Source organism: Arachis ipaensis, chromosome B10 (assembly GCF_000816755.2).
Source record: "Arachis ipaensis cultivar K30076 chromosome B10, Araip1.1, whole genome shotgun sequence".
Lineage (NCBI taxonomy): Eukaryota > Viridiplantae > Streptophyta > Magnoliopsida > Fabales > Fabaceae > Arachis > Arachis ipaensis.
Genome location: NC_029794.2, coordinates 128,337,299 through 128,352,303, shown reverse-complemented (window position 1 = coordinate 128,352,303; position 15,005 = coordinate 128,337,299). Strand labels below are relative to the sequence as shown.

The 15,005-nt window shown below is 35.9% G+C and overlaps 1 protein-coding gene across 1 annotated transcript; it reads left to right on the top strand.

Moving 5' to 3' along the window:
- Positions 7-14,369, top strand: LOC107621403 (nipped-B-like protein). Its single transcript, XM_016323424.2, has 28 exons — positions 7-28; positions 671-780; positions 1,283-1,419; positions 1,491-1,581; positions 1,700-1,956; positions 4,085-4,192; positions 4,894-5,005; positions 5,282-5,381; positions 5,489-5,675; positions 5,780-6,211; positions 6,316-6,830; positions 6,909-7,119; positions 7,205-7,255; positions 7,366-7,524; positions 7,689-7,856; positions 8,545-8,844; positions 8,927-9,079; positions 9,870-10,039; positions 10,311-10,404; positions 10,780-10,941; positions 11,017-11,121; positions 11,186-11,419; positions 11,736-11,869; positions 12,036-12,326; positions 12,402-12,828; positions 13,352-13,444; positions 13,532-13,657; positions 13,766-14,369. The coding sequence occupies exons 2-28, from the start codon at positions 705-707 to the stop codon at positions 13,988-13,990; spliced, it is 5,118 nt and encodes a 1,705-aa protein (XP_016178910.2). The 5' UTR covers positions 7-28; positions 671-704; the 3' UTR covers positions 13,991-14,369.

Below are 15,005 nucleotides of genomic sequence, written 5' to 3'. Positions count from 1 at the left end.
TGCTCCAGCACACCGATGTGTCGTACTTGTAAGCATTCTTTATTCGGTTTTGGTTCTGCATTATATGCTATCGCTGAGATTGATATTTGAGCTTTGAAGTGGTAGGGAAATGCTATATTAGGTACTGATTTCACGGGGAATATTCGGTGCTTTTGTTTTTTGAATTTGGAATTTGCGAGATGAAGTTAGACGCGCGTGAATTTCCATGCGATTTACTGTAGCCTATGCGATGAATTGTGACTTTTGGTGCTGTACGAGTTTGGCACCTATGTAGTTGAAGTTGTTTAGTTTAAGGCATTCTTGCTGAAGTTTGCAGGTTTATATCACAGGAATATTAGTACTGGACTTAGATTTTGATTGATGCTATTGTTGTTGGTTTGAGTAGAGTTTAATGCTTTACAACTGTTGATTGGTTATTATTATTGTTGTTATTATTTAAACTTCATGGATAGAATATTAGTGAAGAGATAACTGCTTTATGAGCAGAGTGTATTAGTTTATCGTGTTGATTTATGATTAGACAAATAACTGATATTTAGTTCAGTTATTTTCATGTGTTCATATTAATGTTGTTTTGTTGTTGTTGTGGTCAATTTTGGTTCTGTTACTATTTTTGATATTATTACTGAATTTAATTTAATTTTTATCTATTGTGTTGTGTTTTATATAGAAACTTAAGAGATGATAACAGCAGTGGTTCGTATATGTACATTGAGCCATTGGAACTCCATGATGAGGTTCTCAGGTGCAATCCTGAAGCATTTGAATACAGTACCACAGGTAAACACAGTACATGGTTTTCCTTGTGAAGGTTACCTTTCCGGATCTATTCCAGTCTCATAGGCTTGTTGCTGATCGTTATACTACAATGATGTAAGAGGCTGAGATTTAGGACAGAGTGAAACTGTCCTACATTAAAGACGTTTTTATTTAATGCTCATGAGTCATGAGTTACTGTCAGTTATAACTTTCAAGAGGTTCAACATCACTTGCTAGTTGGTATAGACGTTTATTTTTTTTTGGACATAGCATTGTACTCTGGTCCGTGTAGATGTACAGCATCTTGAGTTGGTCTCAATCCCAGTTCAATGGCAGCTTGGTGTGTGAAAATGCAATGTACATAAGCAATGTTATTCTTTGGTAAAACTAGAGCTTCGGTTTTTCAAACTAGTCTTGTAATCATGTATCCAGCCAGAGCTTATCTTTGCCTGTGGTTATAATTTTCATTACAAAATTTGATGGTGCTCTGCTTATTGTTTATTGTATTGTTCAAGTTTCTCAGGTCCTGTCAAGGAGCAGATCTCTGGTCGTGCGGTGGGTGAGAAGAAGCTCCGTGAGTCAAGTCTTCCTGGCATAAATCAAACTAAAGAAGACTACAATGCAACCCCTAATCGTCAACATGACCATTTTTCTTCAAATGTATGGATGCAGTTGCTTTGTGCATTTGTTTAGATTTCTACGGTTTGCTGATTCTCAAAATGATTTGGCAGGACATTTCAACGTTATCTTCCAAAAAATCAAAAGTAAGGAAGAAAGGAGGCGATGGAATTTCCGTAGGGCCCAGTTCTGCCGAGCTTCAAGGTGCTATGGATGATTCCTACGTGTTAATGTTATTTGTGCTCTGTATGTGTATATATGTATTGAGTTTTGTATGATCATTTTTATGCGTCTAAACGACTGGTAACTTGTATCATTTTAGATGCAACCATTGGAAGGTTTCGTGAGTTTTTGGAAGACTTATGCAACAAAGCTGAAGTTCAGACTGATGATCGAGATGAAGCAGAATGGCTGCCATTGTCACTTTCAGATCTTAGATTGCTTGTTAATGAAATAATGTCTATACATGAGAAGAAACTTCTGCATATTGTTCCTGTTGAAGTCCTTGTGAGGATACTGAATGTTCTAGATCATCAAATACATAGGGCAGAAGGCCTGTCAATTGAGGATTGTGATAATGTAAGTTACTTATCAACTACTTCATATGCTGAATTTTCATTTTGGAAGTAGCTGACTTAAGAGCTCAATTTTTCTCGGTAAAAATTATTCAAAATCTGACTTGTACACAGTATTGTACTTGGTACTTATCAGAAGTTTGTAACGAAGTAGCTTCTTAAGTATATAGATCAAGCTTCTATGGTTATGAGCTACAGAGATGTGTGGCAAAAACAGATTGATTAAACAAAGCCAATAGTTTGGCTTAATCTTAAAAGGATTGGCAATAATAATACAATGGTAAAATACTAGAGACATGAAACATGCCTGAAGACAACAGTAGTGAGATAATACGTTATCCATAATGAGATTCCTCAAGCAGCAAGACTTCTGATTATTAGGTTTAGGCTTAATCTTAAAGGGATTGGCAATAATAATACAATGGTAAAACACTAAGATGCATGAAACATTTGCCGAAGACAGCCGTACTGAGATAATATGTTATCCATAGTGAGATTCCTCAAGCATCAAGACTTCAGATTATTAGGTCGCTATCACTTCGTTGTTTTTAGATTTTTCCAGTTTAGTAAAATGTAGTTATATATAGTCTCATAGGCGGTAAGGATTGAGGTTGTTTTTATATCTCTGCCTAATATGATTATTCATGCAGAACTTTTGCTCTTGAAACATGGTCATCTCATTTTTTCTATTTTCTCTGAAATTGAACTTTATTTTTAAAGAATCTGGCAACATGGATTGAATCCTTGAGTCTTGACCTGGTAGTATTGTCTCTAATGCTATGTCAAAGACCAAAATGACATGAAAAATTCGTAGATTTCAGTTCTCGTGTTTCCTCTAATTTCTACATACATTTGAGTTTTGTTGGTGAAGTCTAATCTTTTTAAGACTCATGGTCATTTGACTGAGGCTTTCTTTATTGTGGAATGTAAGTCATTTATATAAAATTGTTTTAATTTTTCTAGTGATTCCATTACTGTCTTTTCCAATTGATGTTTGATGGTACCATTCATATTTGCTACATTACATATGCTTCAAAATTTTATGATCCCCCTGCTTCTTCAATTTCCTTTGCTCTTTTAATCTGCTGCTCCCTGCATGCTTTTTTTAATCAATGGAGAACTCAGATGAATGTTTACTGTGGCTTCTTTCCTCATGTTTTTATCAATTCTTGTAGAATAATTTGAAATGCATTATTACCTGTTATGGAACTTGTTCGATTGTTAGGATTTTGTGAGTGTGAAAGGACATGTTATTGGAGAGGAAAAAAGAACAAGTAGAAAGTAGGACTAGACCTTAGGAAGGAAAATATAAGCAACAATAACACTTATTTATTTATTTATTTTTTTTGAAAGAAGAATTTCATTAAGACAAAAAGACGAATAATACAAGATAGGGAATAAGAGTTCCTCTATGCAAGAGTAAAACAGAACCAAAAGGGTTATATGTAAAGCAGTTTTTCAATTTCTAAACATGTATGAGGGAAAGTTCTCTATGTTGTACTAATGGGAGTCTGCTTTGAGGAGCTATAGTCAGAGCATGCTACTACACCCATGGATGTAATAACCTAATGCTGAGCTGGCATGGAGAACTTGGGAGAAGGGGAATTCCATTGTGCCATTTTGGGAAATGAGAGATGCTAATGATTGAACAAGTTTTTATCAATTATTGTGTTTGGAATGTTTGAAAAATGCTATTTATGTTACCTGGAAATTTTGTATTTAACTCCAACTAACATGCGCTATTGCTAGACAACGTTTTATCCTCCATGCATCCTCCAAATCTCTGGAGTTTGTTTACAAGAATAGCTTAGAATTGGTTATCTAGAAAAGGGAAAAAGGAAAAAGAATGTCTCCCAACTTGCAGGACACATAAATTGGTCAATTGAAAGAAAAATAAATAAAATGAAGATATTAGGGGAAAAGATAACAAAATTTAATTAGCAACTTTCAGGAAAGAATGTGGATTAGCTAATTGAAAGTTTGATTTTTGATTGAGTTCAATGATGTTGTTTTGATCCATTGTTCCTGACCTTAATTATTGGGATCCATTTTAAGTAATGTACAGTGATCTCATATTCTTTATTGTCTTATGTTAATCATTGTTGTCACAACCATGTTGTTCTGTGTTTCAGTCAGACTCGGAACTAATTTCATCTATTTTGATCGCATTGGAGTCCATTCATGCTGCACTAGCTGTGATGGCTCACACTGAGATGCCGAAGCAAATTTATAAAGAAGAGGTGTGTTGATTTAGCAAGTTTCAAACAATTGTTATTATTGATAACTAGAATTTTATAAGAACCCTCCTTAGGTTGAAGCTAGTATATACAGAACGGCCCCCCAGCAGGATAAAAGTGTTGTTATTGTTATATATTATGGAATCTGTAATTTTTCTTGCAATGATGATGTGCGAAATGTTAGTTCCTTCTGATTATAGATTCTTAATGTGCAATATGAGTTGGTCTGAGAGCATGTTTGGGAACCATGAAAAATGTTTCTTTAAAGAAAAAGTCTTTTACCTGAAAATAATCAAGTTTGCATAAAACTGAAAATAGAATATAATCAAAACTAATTTATTTAAGCTAAAACATAGCTTATAAGAAAAAGTTGATTATTTGAAAATTTTAATAATTTTTGCCTATTTGACTTCAAGTATTAAATAGTAAATAATATAAATAATCATTCCATACCCATTTTGGTAATTATACCTTATAAAAAATAATATAAACAATAATTTCATATACCATTTAGAAAATAGCTGTTTTCATACATTCCAAACACACAAGATTATCTTTAAGTCACTTTTTAACGAAGTATCCAAATATAAATTGATTGTTAGACGATTATTTTAAAAAGCGATTATACAAATAAGTGATTATTGAAATAAGTTAAGTTTTTTAATGTTCCAAAACACATCCTAAATGTAATCTATGCCTGTCAGATCATTGAGAGAATTTTGGAGTTTTCCAGGCGTCAAATAATGGATGTTATGTGTGCAAGTGATCCATCGTATCGTGCGTTACACAGACCTAGTGAAAACACTGCATGTGAAGGTTAGTCTTTTTTCCTTTTTCTTCTGGTTTTTCTTCTTAATAAAGTATTTATTTGCTTTCATGACTGTGCATTTTGGAGAATGGAGATGCTACTGGAAATGCAAGACTTCTTATAAAATTGCATTTTTGACTGTATAGCATATCTGTAGTTAATGATGCATTATAATTCATTTGAAGAATCCTTTGACTGTTGTCCATTGGGCAAGGGAGAGATTAGAAAGAAGTTTTTCTTCTATGTGGTTTGATATTGATACAGCTAATTGTTATGTTCTCCAGTTGATGATTATTACGAAGAAAATGATGCAGAATTTGGTTCGGCAAGCAAGAAACGTCGTACCAGCAAGAGTACAAAGATGAGGAAATCAACATCAAACAGGTGCTATTATTATTATTATTATTTAACTTCTTCAATTGGATTGATCTCACATTAGATTTGATAATATACTTTTCTTATTATTATAACTCTGGTCTTCACTTTATTAGGGTTTCTTCTGCTGTGAATACTATCCTTCAGAAATTATGCACTGTTCTTGGATTGCTGAAGGATTTGTTGTTAATTGAGAGGTTATCAGATAGTTGCATTCTTCAACTTGTAAAAACAAGCATTACAACATTCCTGGTTGAGAATATCCAGCTTTTGCAGCTGAAGGCAATTGGTTTACTTAGCGCGGTACTGATATTTGTCTTCCATCTTTAAAAGGTTTTCCAACGTTGGCTTCCATGCTTATTTCAGCAACTAATTTTAAAAATCGCTTTTACAACATGATGGCACAGATATTCTATTTATACACACAACATCGCACATATGTGATAGATGAAGTGCTTCAGCTTCTTTGGAAATTACCATATTCAAAACGAGCTATAAGAGCCTACCACATACGCGAGGAAGAGCAAAGACAGATCCAGATGGTTACCGCTTTGCTGATTCAGCTAATTCACTGTAGTGCTAACCTTCCCGATGCTTTAAGACAAGCATCAAGTGGTAATGCTGTGTTGGAAGTCTCGGTTGACCCTAATGATCCAATTAAAGGCCATGAAGCCACAACAGAAGCTTGCTGTCTATTCTGGAGCCGTGTACTTCAGCGGTTTGCAAGTGTGAAGACCCAGGATGCTTCAGAGCTGAAATCCATAATGGAGAATCTTGTTACTGATTTACTCACAACTTTAAATTTGCCCGAGTATCCTGCTTCAGCTCCCATTTTGGAGGTAGCTCTGTGTGTGTGTGTGTTCATTGTGTGTGCAGGTATCTGGATGTATTACTACTGATTTGCTAAATATATCAGATTAGTTTACATTGAGAATTGTTTCAGGTTCTCTGTGTCCTACTACTTCAGAATGCTGGGCCGAAATCTAAGGATGTCTCTGCACGTTCCATGGCTATTGATATTCTTGGTACAATTGCCGCAAGGTTGAAGCGTGATGCTTTGGTTTGTAGCCAGGAGAAGTTCTGGATACTTCAGGATTTACATGGTCAGGATAGTGCTAATCAGCAATATCCAGAAGATTCTTGTTGTGTCTGTATGGATGGCAGTACCGACAATTTATTGATATGCCATGGCTGCCAGAGACCCTTCCACAGTGACTGCCTGGGTATTAAAGAACATGAAGTTTCCAACCGGAACTGGTACTGTCAGACATGCATTTGTCATAAGCAACTGCTTGTATTACAGTCATATTGCAATTCCCGGTGTAAGGATGACGTGACAAAGAAACGTAATGCGTCAAAAGATTCTGAAATTTCAAAGCATGAAATTGTTCAACAGTTGCTTTTGAATTACCTTCAAGATGTCACTTCTGCTGATGATATCCATCTGTTCGTTTGCTGGTTTGTACTTGACAGTTCTCCTAATTGACATATTTGAGTTTTATGCAAGCAATGGTAATTCATGTGCATGATGTGCAGGTTTTATCTCTGCCTGTGGTACAAAGATGATCCTAATTGTCAGCGAAAGCCTATATACCACCTTGCTAGAATGAAATCAAGAATCATTGTACGGGACTCTAGTACCATCTCATCCACGTTGACGAGGGATTCAATTAAGAAGATTACTTTAGTTTTGGGTCAAAACAGTTCATTTTGTCGAGGGTTTGATAAGATTCTTCACGTGCTTCTGGTTAGTTGATATTCTCCATTTGCATGATTTTCCAAATGAACTGTAATTCATTGTGTTTAATTATTTTTTTCTGTTATGTATCCAGGCAAGCCTGAGGGAGAACTCTCCAGTTATCAGGGCTAAGGCTTTACGAGCTGTAAGTCTAGTCAATTTCTAAAAATATACTGCTCTTTTGTGAAAATGAGTTGCTTTTTATTGTTTCCTGGCATTTAATTAATTTTTTCTTTCATCTCATATAACGAGCAGGTTAGTATCATTGTAGAGGCTGATCCAGAGGTATTGGGTGATAAACGAGTACAGTCAGCTGTTGAAGGAAGGTTTTGTGACTCTGCAATTTCTGTTAGAGAAGCAGCATTGGAACTTGTCGGCAGGCACATTGCTTCACATCCAGATGTGGGTTTTAAGGTATGTGTCAATGGACTTTTCCTTAATGGTTACAGTTAAAACTGATCTTGCTTTATTATTTTGTTATGAGGACACATATAGCCTATATTTTTTTTTCTTCCCATCATATTTGGGTTGATGAAGTGTTACAAATTTTAACCAATTTTCTTTCCTGTGTTGTGTAGTATTTTGAAAAGATCGCTGAGAGAATCAAAGATACTGGAGTTAGTGTTCGAAAACGAGCAATAAAACTTATTCGAGACATGTGCAGTTCAAATGTCAACTTCTCTGGCTATACTAGGGCTTGCACAGAAATAATTTCGCGCATTAGTGATGATGAGTCAAGTATCCAGGTATTTGCAGTTGCTGCTCGAGTCTTTTTGAGACAAGGCACTAGTATTGTAATTACTTTGTACCTATTTGTCAGCATGGTAATTTATTTATTGAAGTAAGGTAATGTTGGGTTTGTAGGTTTTTCCCCAACATGTTCCTATTAAGCATAAATTTTTATTCCAAACGTAATATTTCATCCTATTTCGGTCTTTTGGTCAAAATAAAATTTTTTTAAAAATACCTTTTCCTCCATTATGATTTTCTTCTAAGTAGCAACGAAAGTCATAATGTAGTGGTCATAGTGGTGGTTGTAGTGATTTGAGAGTGAAAGTAGCAGAAGAATAAGAAAAGTAAGAAGATAATAAATAATAATAGAGAAAAAGGGTATATTTAGAAGAAAATGTTTTAATTTTGACCGAAGGATAAAATAGAATGAAATGAAACATTTGGGACAAAAAAAGAACATTTTAAACATTAGGGACGAAATTGGGACTTAACCATAGGGATTAAAATAATATTTTACCCTTTATATTATTTAAGAAGGATATTAATGGGTAGTTACCTCCTCCTGTATAAATTAGTCACTCATGTTGGAGCCTGCTCTTATTTGTTGCTGTGTCATATGATAGAGTCTCTATATTTATTGTCAATGACTTGACCCTCTTCTGCTGTTTAAGATCTTTCCCTTATCATGCTTTTCATTTGCAGGACCTTGTTTGCAAAACGTTTCATGAGTTCTGGTTTGAGGAGCCTTATGGTTCACAAACTCAGGTCTTTGGAGATGGTAGTACTGTTCCACTCGAGGTGGCTAAGAAAACAGAGCAAATTGTTGAAATGCTCAGGAGAATGCCCAACAATCAACTTCTTGTAACTGTAATAAAGCGCAACTTATCACTTGATTTTTTGCCCCAAGCTGCAAAAGCTGTTGGTGTCAACCCTGTGTCCCTTGCTACAGTGCGTAAGCGCTGTGAGTTAATGTGCAAATGCTTGCTGGAGAAGATATTGCAGGTATGTCGGTGTCTTGATGGTGCGTCTAACATATGTTGGCCTATGTTGATATGGAAGTAATGGAATTTATGTTGACGATCAGGTTGAGGAAATTAATAGCAATGAAGTGGAGGTGCATGCTCTACCATATGTGCTGGCCTTGCATGCATTTTGTCTTGTGGACCCAACTCTCTGTGCACCTGCTTCAAACCCATCCCAGTTTGTTGTTACTTTGCAGCCATATCTTAAAACGCAGGTTAGTACTATCTTCTTCACTTATTGGTGGAGTCAAGTGTTACTTGGATTCATTTCTCTTGGATTGGGTCAATTACTATTGTGTATATATTGGATGGCAATTTAACTAAACCACCCAGCATTATCATGTCTGTTATTGGGGTAGCTGTTTCAGAATTTGCAGGGCTTATGCACTTATTCGTAATACTCCTCCGTGATCCATAGTAGTCACTGCTAAATTGCGATGTGTCTCAGGAATCCACTATTTGACCATGATTTCAACTGATCTTTAAACTAGGGCCCCTTGTTTCAAGTTTACTGCTGTTCCTTCATTTTCCTAAAATAGAGAAACTGATCACAACTGTTTTGTGAACCCATCCCACTTGTTTCACAAAGGTATCTCAGGATTCTCTGTTCACAATAGCTATTTTGTTTGGCAGCAGTTTTTGTGTTTTGAGTCCTCACAAAAATGCTGTACTTCAGTGTTCTGTCTGAGGTTGTTCAAGCTTTTCTAGCCAAGTTCATCCATGTTTCCTGGTTTCTCCAGCCTTTAAGATCATCATGTATTCCAGCCAGTAACTATGTCATCATCAATATTGTCAACTTATTGTTGATGTCATATTTATATGATGGTGCTATAAGTGCTAGAACTTCAAAGTATTAGGTGGCGCCAATTGGGATGCTGTATGTGGTTAACAGCTGTGATGTACAGATACTATTTGTATATGTATCTTATATTTGTTTTCAAAATATTAAAAATCTATGGGACAGGTTGTTTATTGGATCCATTTCTTTATCTTTTTGGTCTTCAGGTTGACAATCGCATGGTTGCACAGCTAGTTGAGAGTATAATCTTTGTAATTGATGCTGTGTTGCCTTTACTTCGGAAGTTACCTCCAAATATTGTTGACGAGCTAGAGCAAGATTTGAAACATATGATTGTCCGGCATTCTTTCTTGACAGTAGTCCATGCTTGTATCAAGTACGTTTGATGGACTCTGAAACTTATAAATGTGAAACATAGTTTCAAAATATTTTGATTTTGATGTATTAAATTGGTATATTTAAGTAGCTTTCTTATGCAGTAATACCTGTGCATACATGTAACTCGGGGGAAAAAAATTAGTGCATGACATTTTTTGGGAATGATCGTACTGTTTATGTAGCTAAAACATCTAATGAGAAAAGGCTTACTGGTTGTTTTGTTTAAAGAAGAGTTTGCTGCAAAGATCTTATTTCAGTTTGCTTAACAGGTGCCTCTGCTCTGTAAGCAACATAGGCAGTAAAGGGGCTGCTGTGGTGGAGCATCTTATTCAGGTCTTCTACAAATGTTTGGACAATAAGCAGGTTTGTTGCAGAATCATGTTGACATATCATCTTTTAGTTAATTGGGTTTATGCGCATGCAAGTTCATGAAGGCTAGTTTCACGAGCTTCAAGTGTACAATTTCTGTTGGACACATATGCTCTTTATTTGAGATACCTTCTCTGCAGGTGTAATGTTAAGTTGATCCTATTCCTATTTCCTCCTGGTCTGAATGGGTATATGATAATCACTAAAGTTGGTGTGTTTTTGTGCCATGGCTTGTTCGCACTATATACTTATCTTTGATTTATTCATTGATTATTATCTTAATCTTTATTAAATTAGTCCCTAAAGGTTGTTACATTTAATTTTATATAGCATGTGTTATAAAAGTTAACTGTCTCCAATCATTTGCAGCAAGTTGGGCGATCACTCTTTTGTCTTGGATCACTCATTCGATATGGCAATTCTTTGTTGGTAAGCTCCAGCAATAAAGTTATTGATGTCAGAAGGAGTCTTACCTTGTGTATAAAGTTTCTCTCTGAGGAGGATTTTGTTGTTAAGGCTAGATCATTGCAGGTAAGAACTATGCCTTTATCTAGGTTTTTATGTTGGTTCAATCATGAAGTTTGAGATTTTTTGCATCTCTTGTAGGCACTAGGGTTTATTTTAATTGCCAGGCCTGAATACATGTTGGAAAAGGATATTGGAAAGATACTGGAGGGAACATTATCTTCAAATGCTGACACTCGTCTTAAGGTAATATATTTCAACTTGATATATATAGTGCCTCTCTCTGGATACTAAATCAGCCTGATATCAGATTCAAGCATTGCAAAACATGTTGGAGTATCTCCTTGATGCTGAAAGCAAAATGGGAACAGATAAACCTGATGATAACATAACTGGTTACACAGTTGGAGCTGTGCAGAGTGTACCCGTTGCTGCTGGAGCTGGGGACACAAACATATGCGGGGGTATAATTCAGTTATATTGGGATAATATTTTAGGCAGATGTTTGGATTCCAATGAACAAGTCCGCCAATCAGCTCTGAAGGTCAGTACCTTATAATCCAAATGCTAAGAAAACAAGTAAAATAAGTTGTCTTGAACTAAATACAGTTAAAAAGGAAATTTTATTGTTTGATGGCTGTTTGGTGCATTATTCCTCCAAATCTTTTGGACTGAACATGTGAGAAACTTGGTAGATACTTTGTGAAGGAGTCTAAAGGCAAAGTGTTCAGTTTTGAACCATCAGTCTTGAGTGTGGATTAGATATCTCATTCCAACTCAATACATGCATTACAGTAACAGCAGTTGGGTTTTCTTTTGCTTCAACGTACTTAGAACAAAATAATTTGCTAATAATGCAGATAGTTGAAGTTGTGTTGCGCCAAGGTCTTGTTCACCCAATCACTTGTGTTCCATACCTAATAGCACTTGAAACTGATCCTCTGGAGTCAAATGCAAAGCTGGCTCATCATCTCCTAATGAATATGAATGAGAAGTAATCTTCTATATACAATTCTGAATGACAGTAAAGGTCAATGTTAGATATAAAAACCATTCATGAAGTAATCCCTAAAAGTTTTAGCTGTTAATGGGAGACACATGCATAGTTTTTATATCTAACAGTCAATATGGTTGTATTAATAAATAAAAAATCTCTGTAGGTACCCTGCATTTTTTGAAAGTCGTTTGGGTGATGGACTTCAAATGTCATTTATTTTCATGCAATCAATTAGCACTGCTTCTGAAAATGGCAATCAGAAAATCCCATCTAAAATCCCTGTATCTGGAAAAGGGAAAACCGAATCTGTCTCACTAGCTCAAGCAAGACTTGGTGTTTCTAGAATATACAAGCTCATCCGGGGGAACAGGAATTCAAGGAATAAATTTATGTCATCAATTGTGCGAAAATTTGACAATCCAAAGTGGAGCCATTCAGTAATAGCTTTCTTATCGTAAGTATTATTTGTTGCTGTTCTTTCTTTGTATGTAAGTTCTTATTAACCTTTTACCTGGCTTCTTTTTAACAGATACTGCACAGAGGTCCTTGGATTGCTGCCTTTCATTTCCCCTGATGAGCCCCTTTATCTAATATATGCCATCAATCGAATAGTTCAAATTAGGGCTGGGCCACTAGAAGCGAATTTTAAAGCCTGGAGTTCAAGGTTATCAAGAAATGAGAATCAAAGTACACCGAATGGGAATGGAATGTATCAACAGGAGACAGACAAGTCCACTATTATAACCCAAGGAACATCAATGGATTTGAATGGAACATTTCAGCAAAATCTAGATGCTCATCCAGATTTGAATGACATGAGATCAGTGGATTTAAATGGAACATTCTACCAACAGCCAGATGATACTTTATCGAATAATGGCAGCTCCGAACCAAAGCTGCATGCTGTGGGTTCTGATTATTTTGCCTTCTCAAAAGATGATCTGGAGAGAGTTCAGGTACATCCTGCAGTGATTATTTTATTTACGTCATCAATGTCATGCTGTTTGAGGAAGATTGTTCCTGATGCTAGGCTATGTTTGCCTCTAGAGATATGAGGGGAGTAATTTTGCTCTACTTTAACCTTTAGGGTGGTAAAATTTGCCTTAGAATTTTTTAGTGTAGACTTCCCCCCTTTCTGCAACACCATATTGAGTGTGAATCAACCATCTTTCTGATCACCCGAAAGTAGATGCGAGTTCTTTGGACCCCATTTAGCTGAACTTCTTGTTTCCAGATTTCATAATCATACCAACCCAGAGCATCCGGATTTTAATCCATTAGAGTTTATTCCATGAAAGGTTTCTTCAGCTGTCATTCTTGTGTTTTAATTTGCACACTGAACTCGCACCGCATGATGGCATGAGTAGGAAATATCCTCCTATTACTGACCTGAACATGAATGCGGATATCTGGGTGAGTCATTGTTTATTATTCTGGTCATGTGCTCACCCTTGTATTTTGTTCCTGATCCTTATCCAGGCAGACTGCTTATCAGCAATTGCACTGCAATTTCTCCTAAAATTGAAGAGACATCTGAAAATCATGTATAGTCTCAATGATGCTAGATGTCAGGTAAGATTATTTGATGCATCTTGTCATCACTTAGCTACTTTCAAACGTTGCCCTCTTGGCCATTATGGTGCTTTTTATTTTGTTCAGGCATATTCACCAACTGAACAGCCAAAACCTGGAGAAGTTATCTCCAGACAGAATATCCCATTTAATATTAGTGAAACTCAGTTCAGCGTGCCTTCAAATCCACAAGAATTAATACAGAGATACCAGGTATTGTTGCTTGAGCCAAATGTTTCCTTCTTTCATGTGCTTGTGAGCTTGTTGCACCTGATTAGTTGTTTCTTAAGCCATTATTTCTCACACATATGTTGCCCCCAGGAATTTAAGTATGCATTGAGGGAAGATACGGTGGATTATTCACTGTACACTGCAAATATAAAACGGAAGCGACCTACACCCAGAAAAGTTCGGAGATCTGGACCCATGGCTAGTGGGGACTTGGAGGATGATGATGATGATGATGATTGGGGTGGTGGAATGCGCAAGATCACAAGTAGTGGTGGCCGTAGAGCTAACCTTAGAAGCAGCAGTAGGCAATATTGATAGATGTAAGTACATGATAGATAGGCTAACTTGTACATTGAATAGGAAGGGAGAAAAGAAAAATAGAGTAGGATGAGTGTCAACAGAATAGAGTTGAGGAAACAGAGTAGGAAAGCTGGGCCTGGAGTACTCCTCGCCTTTTTACAAGACTCTCATTTTTTGTCTGTTTCCTTTATATTTGCTTCATATTATAGTATAGTGGCTGCATTCTTTTATTGGTAAAAATTCAACTTGGTCGTTCACCCTTTCCTTGTGATTTTGTTCTGCTGTTAGTAAGTTGGAAGATTCGAGTCAAACTTGCAGTTGATTTTCCAGACAAGTAACAATTTGATCATCAGTTACTAAAACCAAGAAAGAAAACAAAGATGCTTCAGTACAATCACACGACGTATTTCCTCACAATTTTCATCGATTGCTTTCAATTTTTTGGTTGGGTTCAATACTCTTGATGTTTGCTTTGATACCTCGGTGAGGATCGCGTTTATTAGATCGCGTCTATTATCAGTTTCACGCAGTAGCTTAATCTTTAATTGAATCCTTAAATTTCGCTGGATAATATTTGATGGTATTTATGCTCAGTTTCCTTTTACCATAATGCCGAGCTCTATGGATACAAATTGTACATACCACAAAATGAATTGTCCCATAGAGTATTTAGTGAGTAGCCTGGAAAATAAGAATCTTTACAATCGTTCATTCTTTGTTTTATATTCAACTTATAAAAAGAAATGTGTGGTTGTAAAGTTTCTCGAAATATGGATTAAATATATTCTTAACATCCTATAACTCCTCCAATTATACAGTGCTCGGGTCATTCTTGATGGAATTTAAAGTAACATTCGATTTCAGTGAACATACTCGTCCGTCAATGCAAAAAGAGAGAATAATGATCGTTATGTGCAAAGTTTGTAGGAAAAGACTACTGGCATCCTTTTAGAAATAGAAAGACTACTTTTGATATAATATTCAAGTATTCATGTTAGAAATTTTACACAATTAGTAGTCAAATCTCAGC

Coding starts and splice junctions, on each gene's coding strand:
- LOC107621403 (XM_016323424.2), top strand. CDS start 705: ATGTACATTGAGCCATTGGAACTCCATGATGAGGTTCTCAGGTGCAAT. Junction 781..1,282: donor ATTTGAATACAGTACCACAG/GTAAACACAGTA, acceptor CAAGTTTCTCAG/GTCCTGTCAAGGAGCAGATC. Junction 7,256..7,365: donor GGGCTAAGGCTTTACGAGCT/GTAAGTCTAGTC, acceptor TATAACGAGCAG/GTTAGTATCATTGTAGAGGC.